This window comes from Apus apus, chromosome 7 (genome assembly GCF_020740795.1).
Source record: "Apus apus isolate bApuApu2 chromosome 7, bApuApu2.pri.cur, whole genome shotgun sequence".
Taxonomy (NCBI): Eukaryota; Metazoa; Chordata; class Aves; order Apodiformes; family Apodidae; genus Apus; species Apus apus.
In genome coordinates this window covers 10,222,258-10,237,941 of record NC_067288.1, presented here as the reverse complement: position 1 = coordinate 10,237,941, position 15,684 = coordinate 10,222,258, and the positions used below count along the sequence as shown (strand labels likewise).

General features: G+C 35.7%; 1 protein-coding gene across 5 annotated transcripts in view; it reads left to right on the top strand.

Moving 5' to 3' along the window:
* The window catches only part of NTNG1 (netrin G1), a 150,129-nt gene extending 137,905 nt beyond the window's left edge, over positions 1-12,224 (top strand). For all 5 annotated transcript variants that reach the window (XM_051624598.1, XM_051624596.1, XM_051624595.1 and 2 more), the window contains one exon: positions 11,003-12,224. In XM_051624598.1, the coding sequence (XP_051480558.1) occupies positions 11,003-11,229 (227 nt within the window). In that variant the 3' untranslated portion in view covers positions 11,230-12,224. The remainder of the gene's footprint in view (positions 1-11,002) is intronic.
* The last annotated feature ends 3,460 nt before the right edge of the window (positions 12,225-15,684 follow it).

Sequence of the window (15,684 nt, the reverse complement as noted above, 5' to 3'; positions counted from 1 at the left end):
ATTTTATATAAAGCAAGTACTTTGAAGTGAAATAATATTTTACAGTTATCTATTCCTTGAGGATCTCAGCTTATTTCAGTCTTTACTAATAATTAAATTTTAACACCTTTGTGCATCAGGATTGATAAATAGAAATGTAAGTATGTTAATTAGCATGTCAAAAGTAATGCAAGAGCCATATAAAGCACAGAGGGAAAGTTCTTTACTCATGAGAGCCTTTTAACTCTGGACTTTTTAATATCTTGAATTGTCTTAATGTTGTTTCATAGTAAGCAATATCAACATCCATATTTAGAGGCATTGTCTTTAGTTCATATGTGTGTGGAAAGAACTTTTCAAACACATACCCAAATGCACACATTGAGTGCTCTCTTTCTAAGTCAATGCCAGTCTATTGTCATTCAGATGTTTTCTACATTGTAGCAAAACTGTAGAGTTGCTAAAATGAGATTAATGTAATCCTGTTACTATTGCAATAACTTAGTAGTGGTAGCCTGTATATTAATAATATGAAAAAAATGTTGATTGCCTATATGCAGTCTTTATCTGTATTGGTCAATGTGCAATACTGAATTCTAACTACATACTTAAAAAAAAAAAAAGAAAAAAAGATCATTTTTGAAAATACAAATAAATAATCAGAGCCTTTGAAAGTGTGTTATGGGGCAATGCAGTTAAAGACAGTTATTTTGTGTTTTGGTGTGAGCATCTTTTGGGTATTTTTGCTGAATGATGTGATACTCTAAGTCAGCTTAAAAAGTGTTTTCAGCTAAAACACTGTCTAAATCTATCACATTGGTTAGACTTGCATAGCACAATACATAAAAACTAGTGTTCCTGATGAAGACTGTGTTGGAAAATGAGCATCTAATATCTGTGTTGTCCCATCTAATGGCAGCTCTGTCATGAAGACAAATGCACAATGATACCTAGAGCAGTTCTGTGTGTAGCAGTAAGTATTGTTGATGGAAGCAATGGTGAAGCAGCTAATAGCTTTGATTATTTGATACATTAATTTATTAGTTCTCATTTTTGCCGAGTGCTACATATAAGCTGTTTGAGTCATCTTATTGATATGCTGATGAAAAAAGTAGGAAACTAAAGCATTACACCAATTAAAATCCCTCTTACAGGAGAGCATATTATCATCCAGCATATCTCAGAAATTAATTATTATATAAGAAGCTGCCTGTTGAGTGTAATTTTTAATTTTACTGTAATAATTAAAATAGACAATAATGGATAATATGTTTAAAGGCCAAGATAAAGCAGAGGGGATAAAAAACATTTGCGAGTCTTTACCGTGTTCCCTATAGATGAATATGAAGCTGATAAAGTTCCAACTGGTGAGATTAGAAAAAGACATACATGAGAGTCATCTTTCTAATTGGCAGAATATTTAAATAATTTAAGAAAATGCACATGACACTTAAGCGGATAAGATTGCATATTCCTTTTCTTAAACTTCATCATTTATAAGCCTTTTTCTAGCTGAAGGTCTCCAAACTCCCTTGGAAACATTAATCAACTCTGCTGCTGCATTTATTTGATGAACAGTACAATCTAGTAAATAGAACTGGAATTCAGAGAACCTGCTTTTATTCCCTTCTTTTGTTAGCACAGGCAAATAGTTTGACTTTCCTTGGCATCAGCTTTTCTACATTGGTCACTGGCAATAACAACTCTTACTCTGAAGAGCTTTGAGACATTTACAGGGCAGTGTTTTTATCCCTATTCTAGAGCTAGCTCAACAAAAGCACCCTGAAGCACTTAATCCACATTCAAAACAGTAAATCAATGTAGACTATGAGAGATGATGTCCTGATTCCCAGGGTTGCTGCTTTAACAACAACAACAAAAATCTCTCACATTTCATATGTTTTGCAGAAACTAAATTATTTTGCCTTTGCATTGTAACTCATGTTTACATAAACTGAGAGTTTCTATGCTGTGTACTTTTGCACATTGGTGTTTTAGTTTGCTATAGTAGAGTATTATCCTGAGATCTCAAATCTCTCTGTTTTAAAAAATGTACATGAGAGGAACACAATGATATATAAACATAAACTTGTGGTCACTCTAACATAGCTGATTTTAAGTCACACACACGTGTGACTCCCTTTTTTGTTACATACCCATTCCATTTTAATATCCTTAATATTTACAATTATGTAATTAGAGATTACTGATGTTTCCATTAAAAATATTATTTTATATCATTTAGAAGTTGATCATAATGTATTTCCAGCAAATTTTGTTACTAATTTTTCAAAATGCCCATGCAATTGACTTTGAGCCAAAGCTGCAAGAAGAGCTTGCAACATTCAAATTATTTTAGATCACAAATAATTTTAGAACAGCAACGTTAAAAAATTTACCATGACATGAATAAAGCATCTTCTGTGTAAAAAATAACCGAGACTACTTAAAAAAATTAGCTATTATAATGCAATATTATTTTTACTTCAAAGAATTTTTCTACGTTTGCTATACAAAGCAAGTATTGTAAAATAAAATTTGCAGAACCAGCTTCACTTCATCTGATACTAAACTGATTATTAAACATGTAGCTCTTTCTTAACACAAAAACAAGGACATGCGTTACTAAGCTAGAACAATTATGTGGCCTTGTGCAATAAAAATAACTTCAAATAACTCATTAGTCTCCTCTTCTTTATCATACACATCTCAAACACTTTTGCTCAGATTACCAGAGAATACACACACATGCACAAATGTATCATGTATTGGTGGAGCAAAACATTAGGGACAGTATAATTGTTGTTTGTTTGTTTTTTAAATACTGACATTAAATAACATAAGGCTACAATTTAATGTGAAAGTTCTCACTCAGCAGCTCTCTGAAATAATTTTTAGGTTTTTTCTACTAAGAACTTCAGGATCCAGGGCCATGCAGATATTTTGAGGAATACCAATACATCCAATATTTGTCCTTAGACTAGAACTATTGTGGAATTAATGTCTTTATTAATAAAAGCAACCAACACATTCTCTCTCTCTTTCCTTCTCTAAAGAAAAATAGGAAAATAATTATTAGAATAATTTTAATCCCCTAAATAATTAAGAAATACTTTCAGTTGTGACTATCTTCTCTGGTTTTGCTGCCAAATAAAGTAGTGAATGTGTAAGCATGTAGGACTATCTGATGGGTTTTGAAAGTCTTCAACACAGCATTTGTTGGGAAGAACAGCAGGGAGATAAACTTTTGTCTTTCTAAACAAATAGAAAATATTTGCATTCTTTTGTGTCCAAAATTTTATTTCAAGTCAAATATCTTAGCAGCTAAATATGCAGGAACATTCAGCCTTTTATATAATTCATGATCCTGTATTAGAATTGCTGACCTTTGTATGCTTCTGCTTTTGTTTGCTGCCCAGGCTTTCTTCTGCCTTTTTGGGCTTTGTAAAAGCAGGACTTGTTGCAGCTCTGTTTCATAGTTCTTGGGAACTTCTAAGAAATTACTGTAGTCAGGCATGAAGCTGGAAATGCTGCTGTTCCAGCAAAGCCATCCCTCTAGCTTTTTGGAAAGGACTGAACTGCCTGACTGTAGGTGTCTAGTGCCACTGGTAAGGAGCAATGGCAGCTGGTGTCTTCTCAAGGAGATGGCAAGCCAAGACCATGAGGGGACTGCTGGGGGTAAGGAGGATGGAGGGGTGAAATGGATCAGGCAAGAGCCTGAAGTTCAAATGCACTCCCAGGCTAGTGGGCAGAGTGCTTGAGTGGAGACCTGAGGTGAGGCTTTTCAAAGCTCTTTCTCACAACTTAGGGGCTTCCACAAGAGCCTTGTCAAGTGTCACGCAGCTGCACAGGACCAGAGCAGACACGGAATGCAGGCAGGGGAGCCATGTGCCAGATGGAAGGCCTGCAGGCAGGAGGGCAGCAGGCTGCCCACAGCAGGCAGAACCAAATCCTATGCTCCAAATGGCCTTTTGATGACCACTTCATCTTAGGTATCTAAGGAGTTTTTGTGCTTAGCCAGTTTTTATTGACAGTGGTTAAATCCAACCCCCAACCTTGCTGTTGGCACTAGACAAAACAAAACCAAAAAAACCCCTCTAGTTTAAATTGCTTCTCTTCTAGTTTAAGAAAGAGAAGACAGATCATGTAAGAATGTTCATTTATCTCCAGGAAGATAGAAATAATGGTGCTGCGGCTTACAGCTTTGTAAGTGGTATATGAATGATAGGGGTATGTAGTCCCTTTTGAGCAACTAAAGCTATGATGTAGCTTATTGCTCTGCTGAGATTATCCTAAAATATGATGAGGGTCATACCAATTCAGTGGTGCTTCTCCATAAGCAAAGCAATAAAGAGAAAGGATCCTCTTTTGTAGCAGTATAAAATTGGGACCAAGAAATCAGAAAAGTGAAAGGTTAATCAATCATTCCTTGAAATCAAGGAAGAATGTAAGGTATTATTCTCAACCATAATTCTTAGATAACTAAATCTGGATTTTATTACAGCCATTTTAACAAGCAATCTTGTGTTGTTTCTGACAAAGCTACTGTAGCTTCTGTATCATGCAAGAATGTGAATTCCAAAATTCAGTTCTCCCCCTTGTCCTTTTGACAGATTTCATGTATTTCTTATCATTATGTTTTATTAATTAAACCCAAGGATTTTAGATGAGGAACAGAAACAGAAAATGAGAAAGCAGACACAACCTGTGTAACAGAGTAACCTGCTACCTCTGCTCTCCTTATACCATAGTATGAGGTTATTTGTTCTGTAGAGGATTTTGCACTTTCAGTAGTAAATCAACTAAGCTTACCCATGTGGATGCTCGGATAAAGGAGTACCTGATTACAGGAGAGAGGAATCACCATCCATTCTGTGGCTGTGTGCTGGGGAGGACTCTGAATAGTACCTGTATCTTCTTGTAGAAACTCTGAATGCTTTTCCTGCAATTTGATTAGAACTGGCCTACCTATGAAGTGAGAATTATGCGGAGAGAACAGAAATTACATGTAGGCAAACAATCTAAAAATCTTACCAGAAATTTTCTGCAAACACAGCACTGCCATTACCCACCTATTCATTTACTCCTTGATAACATAATAAAACTGGTTTGATAAAAAATGAAGTGTCATTTCAATCGTGCTTCTAACAGGCATTTCTAAGACAAGTCAAGATGGAGGTGTCTGCCTTTAGAAACTGCCCTCACTTGGTCAATGTTTATTTCCTTGTATTGTTGGCAATATAATTAATCACAATATTGTTTCAACTTCGCACCAGAGATCTTTGTATTAATGTTTGTCATTTTATGACTGTAATTTTGACACAGTAAGATATGCTTTAGGCTTGTACTTGTCTACAGTGATTTATTTTGCCTTAACTTCAGACTGTGCCTTGGTAGATAAGCACAAACCAGTTTTCTTTTCATGCTATCAAAGCATCTACCTTGTCTTGATTTGATGGTATCCTAATATAGTTTTACTCATCCCATTACAAATAATGTTGAATTAGTGTCACTTCAAACAAACAAATCATTATTAATATCTTCACTTTAAAAACCAATAGCTGTTTTTCAGATCAGATATGTCTGTAGTTTAAAACCACTGGAGAAGTCTGATCAACAGTAACACATATACTAGCAGTAGCAAAACATTTAAAAACCATTTGGCAGTGTAACTGGTACCAATAAATTAAATTCTAATAATAATCTAAAAGTAGATGTAACTGGAAGACAGGAAGGAGGAGAAATCTAAGTGACAAAGCTTCCAAGTCAGTTATTAGCCACTGGTTATAAAAACAACTAAGATACTCAAAATCCAAAGATACGAGGTTCTGTCATGTTGCAGCACTAATGGTAACAGCAAGAGTTGCAACATTTAAGAAGCCTGACTATTTGTAAGTTTTCCCCATGTGCTTATATTCTCATTCCTAACACTTTATATAAGTAAAGTCTCCTGAGTCAGTGGGGCTCCACATAGAGGTCTTTAACACTTAAAAAGTACATACTGTATTTTTAGGATTGTTTCCAATTAATGGAAATAATCTGTTGTTGCTAACTCTGGCAATTTGAAAATATTTTGATTGTGGTCACTTATGTTCTGATTCAACTGGAAACAATTTTACACCTTTGCATTTGAATGAGACTAAGTGTTTTGCATTCCTCAATTCCATCAATGTCTACTTGACAAATTGTAGGGAAAATATGAATATTATTTGTCATGACAGCAGAGGTTTTCTTGTGCATATTTGTTTTATGTATGTGTAGATGTCCATACATACCAGCTTCCACAGTTGCTGCAATTTCTTCCATTTTCTGTGATTGTTTTTACCATTTATTAAATTATCAAATTTTTAGAAAAAGCATGTTAATTACAGAATTTTTCAAGTATTCATACAAACTAATTCTGTTTGAGTCCTTGCACTTGGCCTCAATTTACTGAACTTATTTATGTAGTGAGATGAAACCTCTCAATTTTTTCATGGCAATTCAATGTGCTGTTCACAGCTCTCTATATATAGACAACCACTGCATATATTGAAGGTACCTGTGAACATCATTACTGAAAACATGGGTTTCACTGTGCTTGGTTTTTTTTTTACTTACTTGTGCAGATACAGAATATTCTGTTAGCATGGGTGCTGAAAATTTCCTCATAAATGAATTCAAGTAACATTCTTTACTAGATAAGAATTACCAAGGAAACAGGTGCTTTGGAAAAAAAAAAAAAAAATACCCAAGAATAATTTCTTCAGCCACCAGACCTGCATGCTTTCAAAGTTAGGAACAAGGGGTGGAATTCAAGGTCAAAAAATTCTCATGGTTTCAGCAGTGCCATTCACATGAACTACTGACAAACACTATGGAAAATTCACTGCAGCAGAAGTAGGGTCAAAGCTTGGATCAGTGCTTTAGAATAGACCAAAATACTGTGTAATATATTCAGAGCTGTCAAGCCACCAACCTGTCCAGGGACTATAATACAGAAGATCTGGGGGACAAAAAGGAGAAAAGTAAGGAGGTGGTTTTAGAAAGAGAGAGAGGGAGAGAGAAGACTGTAACAAATGATACCACAAAAAGAGCACACTGAAGAAAAATAGTGATGGGAGAGATCGTACAGGACATTGCTTAAAATGAAAGACTTCCAAATTCAAGAATGGAAGCAAGGATCTCTATATAAAGTTTTTGGTGACTTTATCATTATTGGTCTTTATGCTGTTCCCACGAACAATGAAAATTTAATAACAAATCTAGATTTTTATGCAGAAAGTGATCATCACCTATCCCAGATCAAAAAAAAGGTGGGCTTTTGAATATGCTGATTTCTGATTTTTAAGTCAATAGCCTGTCCTTTCTCATATTCATGTGGCTTACCCACCTGAATAAGAAGCTATTGTAGGAAAGCTGTACAAAAATTATGGTAGCACAAAGAAAGGTACAAAATGTATTTTCTGTCCTCTTGGATGGTCTTCAGGAAAGACAGGACACTAAAAGAAATTCTGTACTGTAGGCAAACCAAAAGCCAAAAGCCAGTAGGCAATAAACAAAGAGCACGTGCTCTGAAACTGTCCAGGCACAGTAACCAGGTAGAGCATAAGCCAACTGAACAATGATGTGCTCAAGGTAGCACAGATTGAAGAACTTCCTTTTGTGTTACTGTGTCTATATTGCTGCTTCCAAACTTAAATCAGCCACAGTTGTCTACCTTTTTTTCTTTCAAGAAGTTGCAAAGGTATTAAAGTTGAATTTTGAAAAGACTCAGAATTTTTCATGTATTCAGATTTGATTATGTAAGAGGAAAGTAGACATTTGTCAAACAACTATACTACTCCTGATACATTTCATGAAGTATCCAATATAAATTCTATGAAACACTAGCACATCACTTACCCCTTGAACTGCACGACTGTTTGCAAGACTGGATATTTTCCCATTGTTTTCCTTCTTTATTGCATTTCGAAGTTTAATAACATTGTAATTACAAATCAAGAATATTTTGTGACTTGTGGCAAGGCATCTTTAATCATCATTTACAGAGGTCTTCTCCTACAAAAGAGTCTTCAATGTTTTATTAATGATTACTTGAGAAACATTTTTACATTTTAATTTAAAAATAGTAGTATCTCTTATTAACGGCAGAGGGTTGTTGGTTTGGAGGGGGTTATGTGAGAGGGTGAGTGTCAAGACGATGGAGTTAAGCTTTTTTCGGTGATGACCAGTGATAGGACAAGGAGTAATGGATACAAGTTGGAGCATAGGAGGTTTAAGATGAATATCAGGAAAAATTTTTTTACTGTAAGAGTGACAGAGCACTGGAACAGGCTGCCCAGAGAGGTTGTGGAGTCTCCTTCGCTGGAGACATTCAAAACCCACCTGGACGCCTTCCTGTGTGATGTACTCTAGGTGACCCTGCTCTGGCAGGGGGGTTGGACTAGATGATCTTTCGAGGTCCCTTCCAACCCCTAGGATTCTATGATTCTATGATTCTATGATTCTATGGGGGTTGCCCCAAGAACAGAAAAGCTTGAGATAGCCATCTATTTGTACATGTGGCTTTGTACATTCTTTCTCCTTTGTGTAGTGTTTTAAGGATCCCATAATGGGATCATAGCTTAGAGTATAAATCAATGAGTTACAAAAATACCATTAAACATTTTGCTTTATTCTACTTTAAATATTTTGCTTCCCTCAGTAGCACAGATCTGCAGACTGTGCTCAGAAACATCCTTCAAAAAGGCCTGCAAAGCTCTCCAGAGTAAATCAGATCTCTCTGTTTTGTTTCTTAAGTGATCAGTTTCATGTCCTGTCTTCTAATTAATGAAGAACTGCTAGGAAACCCACAGCTAGCTCAGCCACGCAAGTCTTAATAGCTGGCAAGTAAGTTTAAAAATGGGAAAGCTATTGGAAAATAAATGTGTTTTACTGAATACTTGGGAAAATGCAGATAATACATTCCATGCTGAACACAAAGTGAAATATCTCATCTACTGTTTAAAGAGTGGTATTTAATGAACTATTTAATTCCACTCAATAATTCAAGGCAAACAACGGTCAGTATTGATAGGACAGATATTTCACCATTTTCATTGCCTGAACTGTAGGAAGCATCCCAGCAATAAGCAATGTAGAACAAGCAGATTTCAGTAGCTGTACCATCAGATCAAGTATTTCAATTTTGTATATTGATATGGCTAAATACATATAATATAAATGAGTCAGCTGTAAAGATGCATAGCCTCAGTCATAAGAGATGTCACTCAAGTATGGTCTTTTAAAATACACTTAATTTTTTTGGCCTATTATATTTCTCTAGGTTGTTAATCTCATCACATATTTGGTGGTGATTTACTGTTTCTTGTATGTGATATAAACACTTTTTTTTTGTAATGTATATACAGAAGGTTAAAATTCAGGCATAGGTTGTCATAAAGAATGCGTGTTGCTTGTTGGACCCTAATATTGAAATTTTGGCATAACAATTCAGAAACTGGACAATGTTAAATCCGCAGCTCTTAGGAAAAATCTTTGCTAAAGGAATCACTGAAAAACATTATGCAACTCTTCTCTCTCAATTACATTTATGAGTTTGTAACAAATGCATTATAATTTGGCCCACTTGAAAGCAGAACATGAGAAAGCAGGTGTTCAGAACGTCCTTCAAGAGTGAGAAATTTTTTTTTCTGAAAGCAGACCAGGACAGATAAGATTACCAGTAAAGCTGCTGGTGTGCAGAATTGTACAGATTGATGTAGAATTGCACCACTTAAGAAGTTGTACTGTTTCAAATGTAGTTCTTTTAATATTTGCATTGCTTTTAAAAATAAACACTAACATTTATAAAACTGAACTTTTTATAGCAGTAGATAGCAATGTTTAAAGTAAAATTAACAATATTTTCCCTGTTTGGAATTATTTAGGCTATTTCCAGGCTAAGGTATGCATGAACAGCATAAAGTGCTGAGTAGGCTTCCAAACCAAGTCATCTTTTCCCTAATTCTCAGAGCAAAAGTTTTTGCTGTTACATCTGCCTAGACAGTAGGCGCAAGATCTTTACTAAAATGGCCTGTTCTGTGGAAGGCAGAGCTGTGGAAGGCAGAGTAGAACAGGCATCACTGTTCTACTAGTATGTCATCTGAATTAAAAGACAGATTGACCCATTTATGTAGTTATGTTCCTCATATAGCTACAGATCGACCCAGTGAAATATTTCAGTTGATGTTAAGCGATGTAAAGCTGTGAGTTCTTCAAATAGAATAACACTATGCATCTCTAAAACTTTTGCCTGTATCATTTTCTAATCTTTTTTTTCAAATCTGACTTCTGAAGTTATTATATCAAGGTACAATAAATAACTAAAATAGCTTTAAGATGCCAGTTACACTTGTATCAAAGTAAGAAATCTAATTAAGAAGAAATATTTGATCTCTAATTGAAATAACAGTATCTTTATCTCCATATGCATATACCATATAATCCCATCAAATAGCATGCTGAATTTCCTACCTGTGCTTGTCTTTTGTGCATATTTTTTTCATATCATTAACACATGCAGTTCTTGATTACAAAACCCCGCCTCCTCATACAGATCTTTTTACTTCAGCAAAGCCACGCTGCTTTTTTAATCACTCTTCATCCTTTCCAAAAGCTCCAAATACTTTGCCCCTTTCAAATAATAACACATGCACCTACAGTTCCAGTTTGGTAGGAAATATAAAAATGCAGACAGTGGCAGAAGGTATGTATCAATATTATTTCATGATTGATCATTTTTCATATTAATGAATATATTATAGGCCACGGTCTGAAGTGAATGTTACGGTTCTCCAAGACTACAGCCTAAAAAGATAAAACAGCAGATAAAATACAAAATCCAACTTGAAGTGTTTAAAAAAAACACATCCCCTTTTTACGTGTCTCAGGAAGAGGGGGGAGGGAGAGTTTTATATCTGGTTTTTGTGCAGAGTTTCTCCTCTGGATGGACTTTTATTTATTCTGCTCTTCTTTCCCTCCCTCCCCTGCTATCTTGCAGCAAACGTGTGTGACAATGAGCTACTGCATTGCCAGAATGGGGGAACATGCATCAACAATGTGCGATGCCAGTGCCCTCCGGCTTACACTGGCATTTTGTGCGAGAAGATGAAGTGTGAAAGGGATCCAGGTGGCTGCAGCCAGAACTCTGGCCAGGGGGCAATATCACACAGGCCGCTGTTACTGCTGACTGCTCTACTAGGAGCAACTGGTCTTCACATATGCTAGACTCAGTATGGCTGATGGCATCACAGACTGCTTGAAATGAACGTGCCACATGGAAACAAAACAAAATCCAAGTGTATGCTACCGAACTCTGAAAAGGAAAAACAAGAAGAACTCACCCCATACAAACTAAGGCCTAACTGAACTAAGCCATATTAATCAGTTATGGACAGGGCTCTGAGTCAAGACTGTTCACCTCTGACTCCAGACATTTTGGCAGCCTTTGAGTCTGTCTGATCAGCATGAGCTGCAAAGCTCACACAGGACTGGAACAGCTTTGACAGCCCCAGAATGGGAAGAGATTTAAATAAAACATTTGCTACTCCTCTATGGCGTGCGACCGTAGCTCTGCCCGGGATGTGGACCGACCAAATAAAGGCATTCTTTGCTGTCAGTGCATTGTGGGTATAAGGAAATCTGTAAAAGCTGCCATATTGGCCTGCTTCAGTCCCTGAATCCTTTCCAACCTGTGCTTTAGTGAACGTTGCTCTGTAACCCTTGTTGGTTGAAAGATTTCTTTGTCTGATGTTAGTGATGCACATGTGTAACAGCCCCCTCGATAAAACTCAAGCCAGTCATATCCTTGTATACCTTAGCAGCATGGCATCAGTAAGATGCTGTGTTCACCTCCTGTACAAGAGTGGCTATAGGACAAAAAGTGTATTTATCCTTTTGTATTCAAATGAAGTTATTTTTCTTGAAATAATGTATAATGTAGATTTTTTGTATTATTACCTATTTGTGTTACCAGACAATTTGTTATTGTATTTAATTCTAACCAGATAAGAGAAAAATATTACTTTTTATTTAGTTCTTTTCTTTTTCCTTTCATTTAATTGTGCAGAGATTTCTCTGTATGAGCAACGTGCTGGCATCAAAGAATATCAGTTTACATATATAACAAGTGTAATAAGATTCCACCAAAGGACATTCTAAATGTTTTCTTGTTGCTTTAACACTGGAAGATTTCAAAGAATAAAAATTCCTGCATAAACAGTCCCAGGATGATGTACTGCTATTTCTTAAGGCCTTTGTAGAAAACAAGCAAACGACAAAAAAATTTGATCATTTAACGACCTAGTATGTGGCAGAAAAACACTCAACAGTGGAAATTACATCATAACAATCTAACCTGGTTTTATTTTTACTACTGTCATTATTTTTGCAAACAATTTTTAACGTAAAAAGCATCCATGGTTTGAGGAACGATTCACCAAGTCCCAGGTTTTGAAAAGGTAGGAAAAGGTGAATAGTTCTCATCTTTGTTCTCTCAATTCATCATAAAAATTATTCCAAGACTAATTTACAAGGCATTACAGAAGCTAGTGTTTAATTCATACCTTTTTTGTGGATTCTGGCAGTAATAAGGTAGATACAGCCACAGCTTATATCGCTCCTCCAAAAGCTTCATTAAAATATGTTTATATATGTACTACTCTGCGTAAAAAACTGCAAAAACAGCAACAATCACCCAAAAAAAGCCAAGATTTAACTTTTAAATATAGTCAAATTTAATATTTAGAAGGAATGTCAAAATATACAGCAGCCAGTAGATAAAAAGTGCTGCTCCAGCAAATAAAGTTTGTTTAAAGTATTGCCCAAGGTGTAATAAATTCTTGTTTCTGCCTTTTATTAGGCCAATTACTGAGTGTGACAGAAAAAGGGAAGCAAGAATAGAGAGACAAGCCAAAACCACAGCAGTGTTTCAAAGTCCTGGGAAAAAAAAAAATACAATCAAAAGCTAGCAAGATTGAATTAATTTCCTGGCAATTTTCATCATAATGGCCATGAATATTTTACCAACATAATAGCCTAGTATGGAAAACAATTAATCAGCAAAAGAAAAATTCCTGAGAGAAATAATTTCTACCTGGCTCCCTCTTCAAAATGTTGAGCAGAGCGGAATTTAGGGCACTGCCTTCTTGGATAAGGTCTTTGTGCTGAGGAAGCAAGTTTTGCAGGCCAGGACTCAGCCTCCAGAAACAGGTAGGCAAATAGGTCTTGATTTCTAAAAGTCTCCTATGAAGATTATGAAGATGAAGACAACAAGCTGGTGCTTGTTCAGGCTGTCACCTTGGCCCTTCCTGTAGAACATTTGCAATTCACACTGGCTCTCTCTTCTGGTGGGCTAAATAAGACAAGGCAAAGATAAATTAAATCCTTGGCAGGTTGCCAGCCACGGCCTACATGAGATTGCAAGCAGAAATATGTTCACAACAACAAACAGAAAATTATATTGCAGACACAATGAGGAATATAAATGCTAATACAGGTGACATGTAGAGCTGGAGATTAATTATAATTAAGTGGATTTCTTATATTAAAATGTGGAATTTAAATTTTCTTAAAGCTTATTAGCACAGACCACATTCAACTTGTGTAATTACTGGAAAAGATGCATTTTAATTGTCATTATAAACTCAAGGCTTTGTGAAAGTGGTATAAAAGCACGTTGTGCACATTTGGTTAGAAGGGATTCTGCCAGCACTGCTAAAGTATAGTAAATATCTGAGCACAATCAATTCAGCTGCGTGCCAATTTCATATACTTATGATGTTCTAAACCAGGGTGGAGTAGATGGCTTTACACACATTTAGCTACCATTTCATGCATTTTATCCTCCCTCACCTATTAATAAAATTACAATTCTATACAGGAGTACATTCAGTGGAAAGTTTTCTAATCCATCATCCTTTTCTTCAGCTTCATTATTTTTCCTCTGAACCCCACAGAACCTCACTAACTGTAAATTTGAATGTTTCTCCTACTTATTCCAAGTATATGTGTAAAATTATGTGTGCACCTTTGAGAGAGGAGGAGATTTACATCACTCAGCTTCGCTTTACAGTCAAAAATTAAGGCAGAACCTGTTCCTCATTTCAGAAGCTGTGAAGAACAACAGATTCCTTTCCCTGAAGATATGGTAGGATCTTTCCATGATAATGTGTAGGTGCAGTATCTGCTTAATTTTTCACTTGAAAATTGACACCCCTTCCAACATACTTTAGGTTTCTTGGAGTAGGTATCTTGTCCCTGTGAATGCCTGTAAAATAGCAAACACATACATGACACTGAAAAAAAAAAGTAAGAGCAACACTATCACAAGCTTAGGATTTTGGTTCTGAATCAATATGCAGGAAAAGAAACCTATTGCTGAATTCTTATTTCCTGTGTGATATTCTTTCTATTCTTTCATAGAAGGTCCAGCATCCAAGTACTGACCAGGCTTCACATTGTTTAGTTGTCCAGATGATAGTTCAGAACACAGTACCTTTTATGCAGTTTTATTAGTTCCAGTTGTTTTGCTAAATAAGTCAGTCCTAGTCATCTTGCAATTCCTGTGTTTCTAACTATAGCATTGGTTCTTTTCCAGGATCCACGTGTGTAACATCTGAAAATGGGGCAGCTTATGACAAGGTGCTACTCCCTGACAAGGGAGCTGCAGAAATTTCCTCTTCAAGCTGGCCATCTTTCTCAAAGGGACATTAAGAGAGAGGCATCTTAATGCTGCACAACTGTTTCAAAAACAAACTATCCAAAGGGAGAATAATCCAGACAGAGCAAATTGACCCTGATCTAATACTTTTTCATGACTGAGCCACAGATAAAGAAAATTATTTCATGTAGTGAACAGAATAAAAAAATAATGTGCAAAAGACTCCTCAAATTTAGAAAGAGCTCTTCTACTTACATATAATTTTACACATCATTCTCATAACTCCAAGATGCCATGGGGGATTTTTTCTAACCTCATTAGGATTCTAGGTTTATTAAACCATTGAATTAAATAGATTCATCCATGCATGTGGTTTATTCACCTGTGAGAAATTTGAGTAATATTTTTCATAGAATATTCAAGACCAGATTTTCAGCCAGTCTTCAGCCTAGCCTTCATGTTTGTCCTTGCAAATGCAAAGTTACGATGTAAATATTAAGGCACAGTCAATCAGTTCATTCCTAAGAAAGACTGAGTTTAATTATTTATGGATGCAAACATTTGTCCATCAAAATGCAGATCTGACATTATAAATCAGAATTTTTATATTAACTAAGTTAGTACCTTTCCCACCATCACGCAGTCTCAGAAAGAAAAGGATGGAAGAAGCATATGCAAAATAAACAAGCAGAACAGCAGCATTTTGCACCATATGGTGCATTTCATTTAATGAAAGTTCATCACAAGTACAGTATGTTCACCAAGACACCATTTTTGCCACAATATGCAATAGATAAAATTCCAGTACAAAACATATGTTTCCCTTCATTGTTTTTGTGGCCATCATTATCTACACAGACCCAAACACATTCTTTATAACTGCTCAAGAATTTTAAAGCCTCGAAGAACACAGAGATGACTAATGTTACACAATCTGTAGATCTAAACAGATTGTAAGGTCTCAGGGTTGAATTCCTGCATACATTGCTAGCTAACATTCATTTCTGAGAAGGACCTGGATA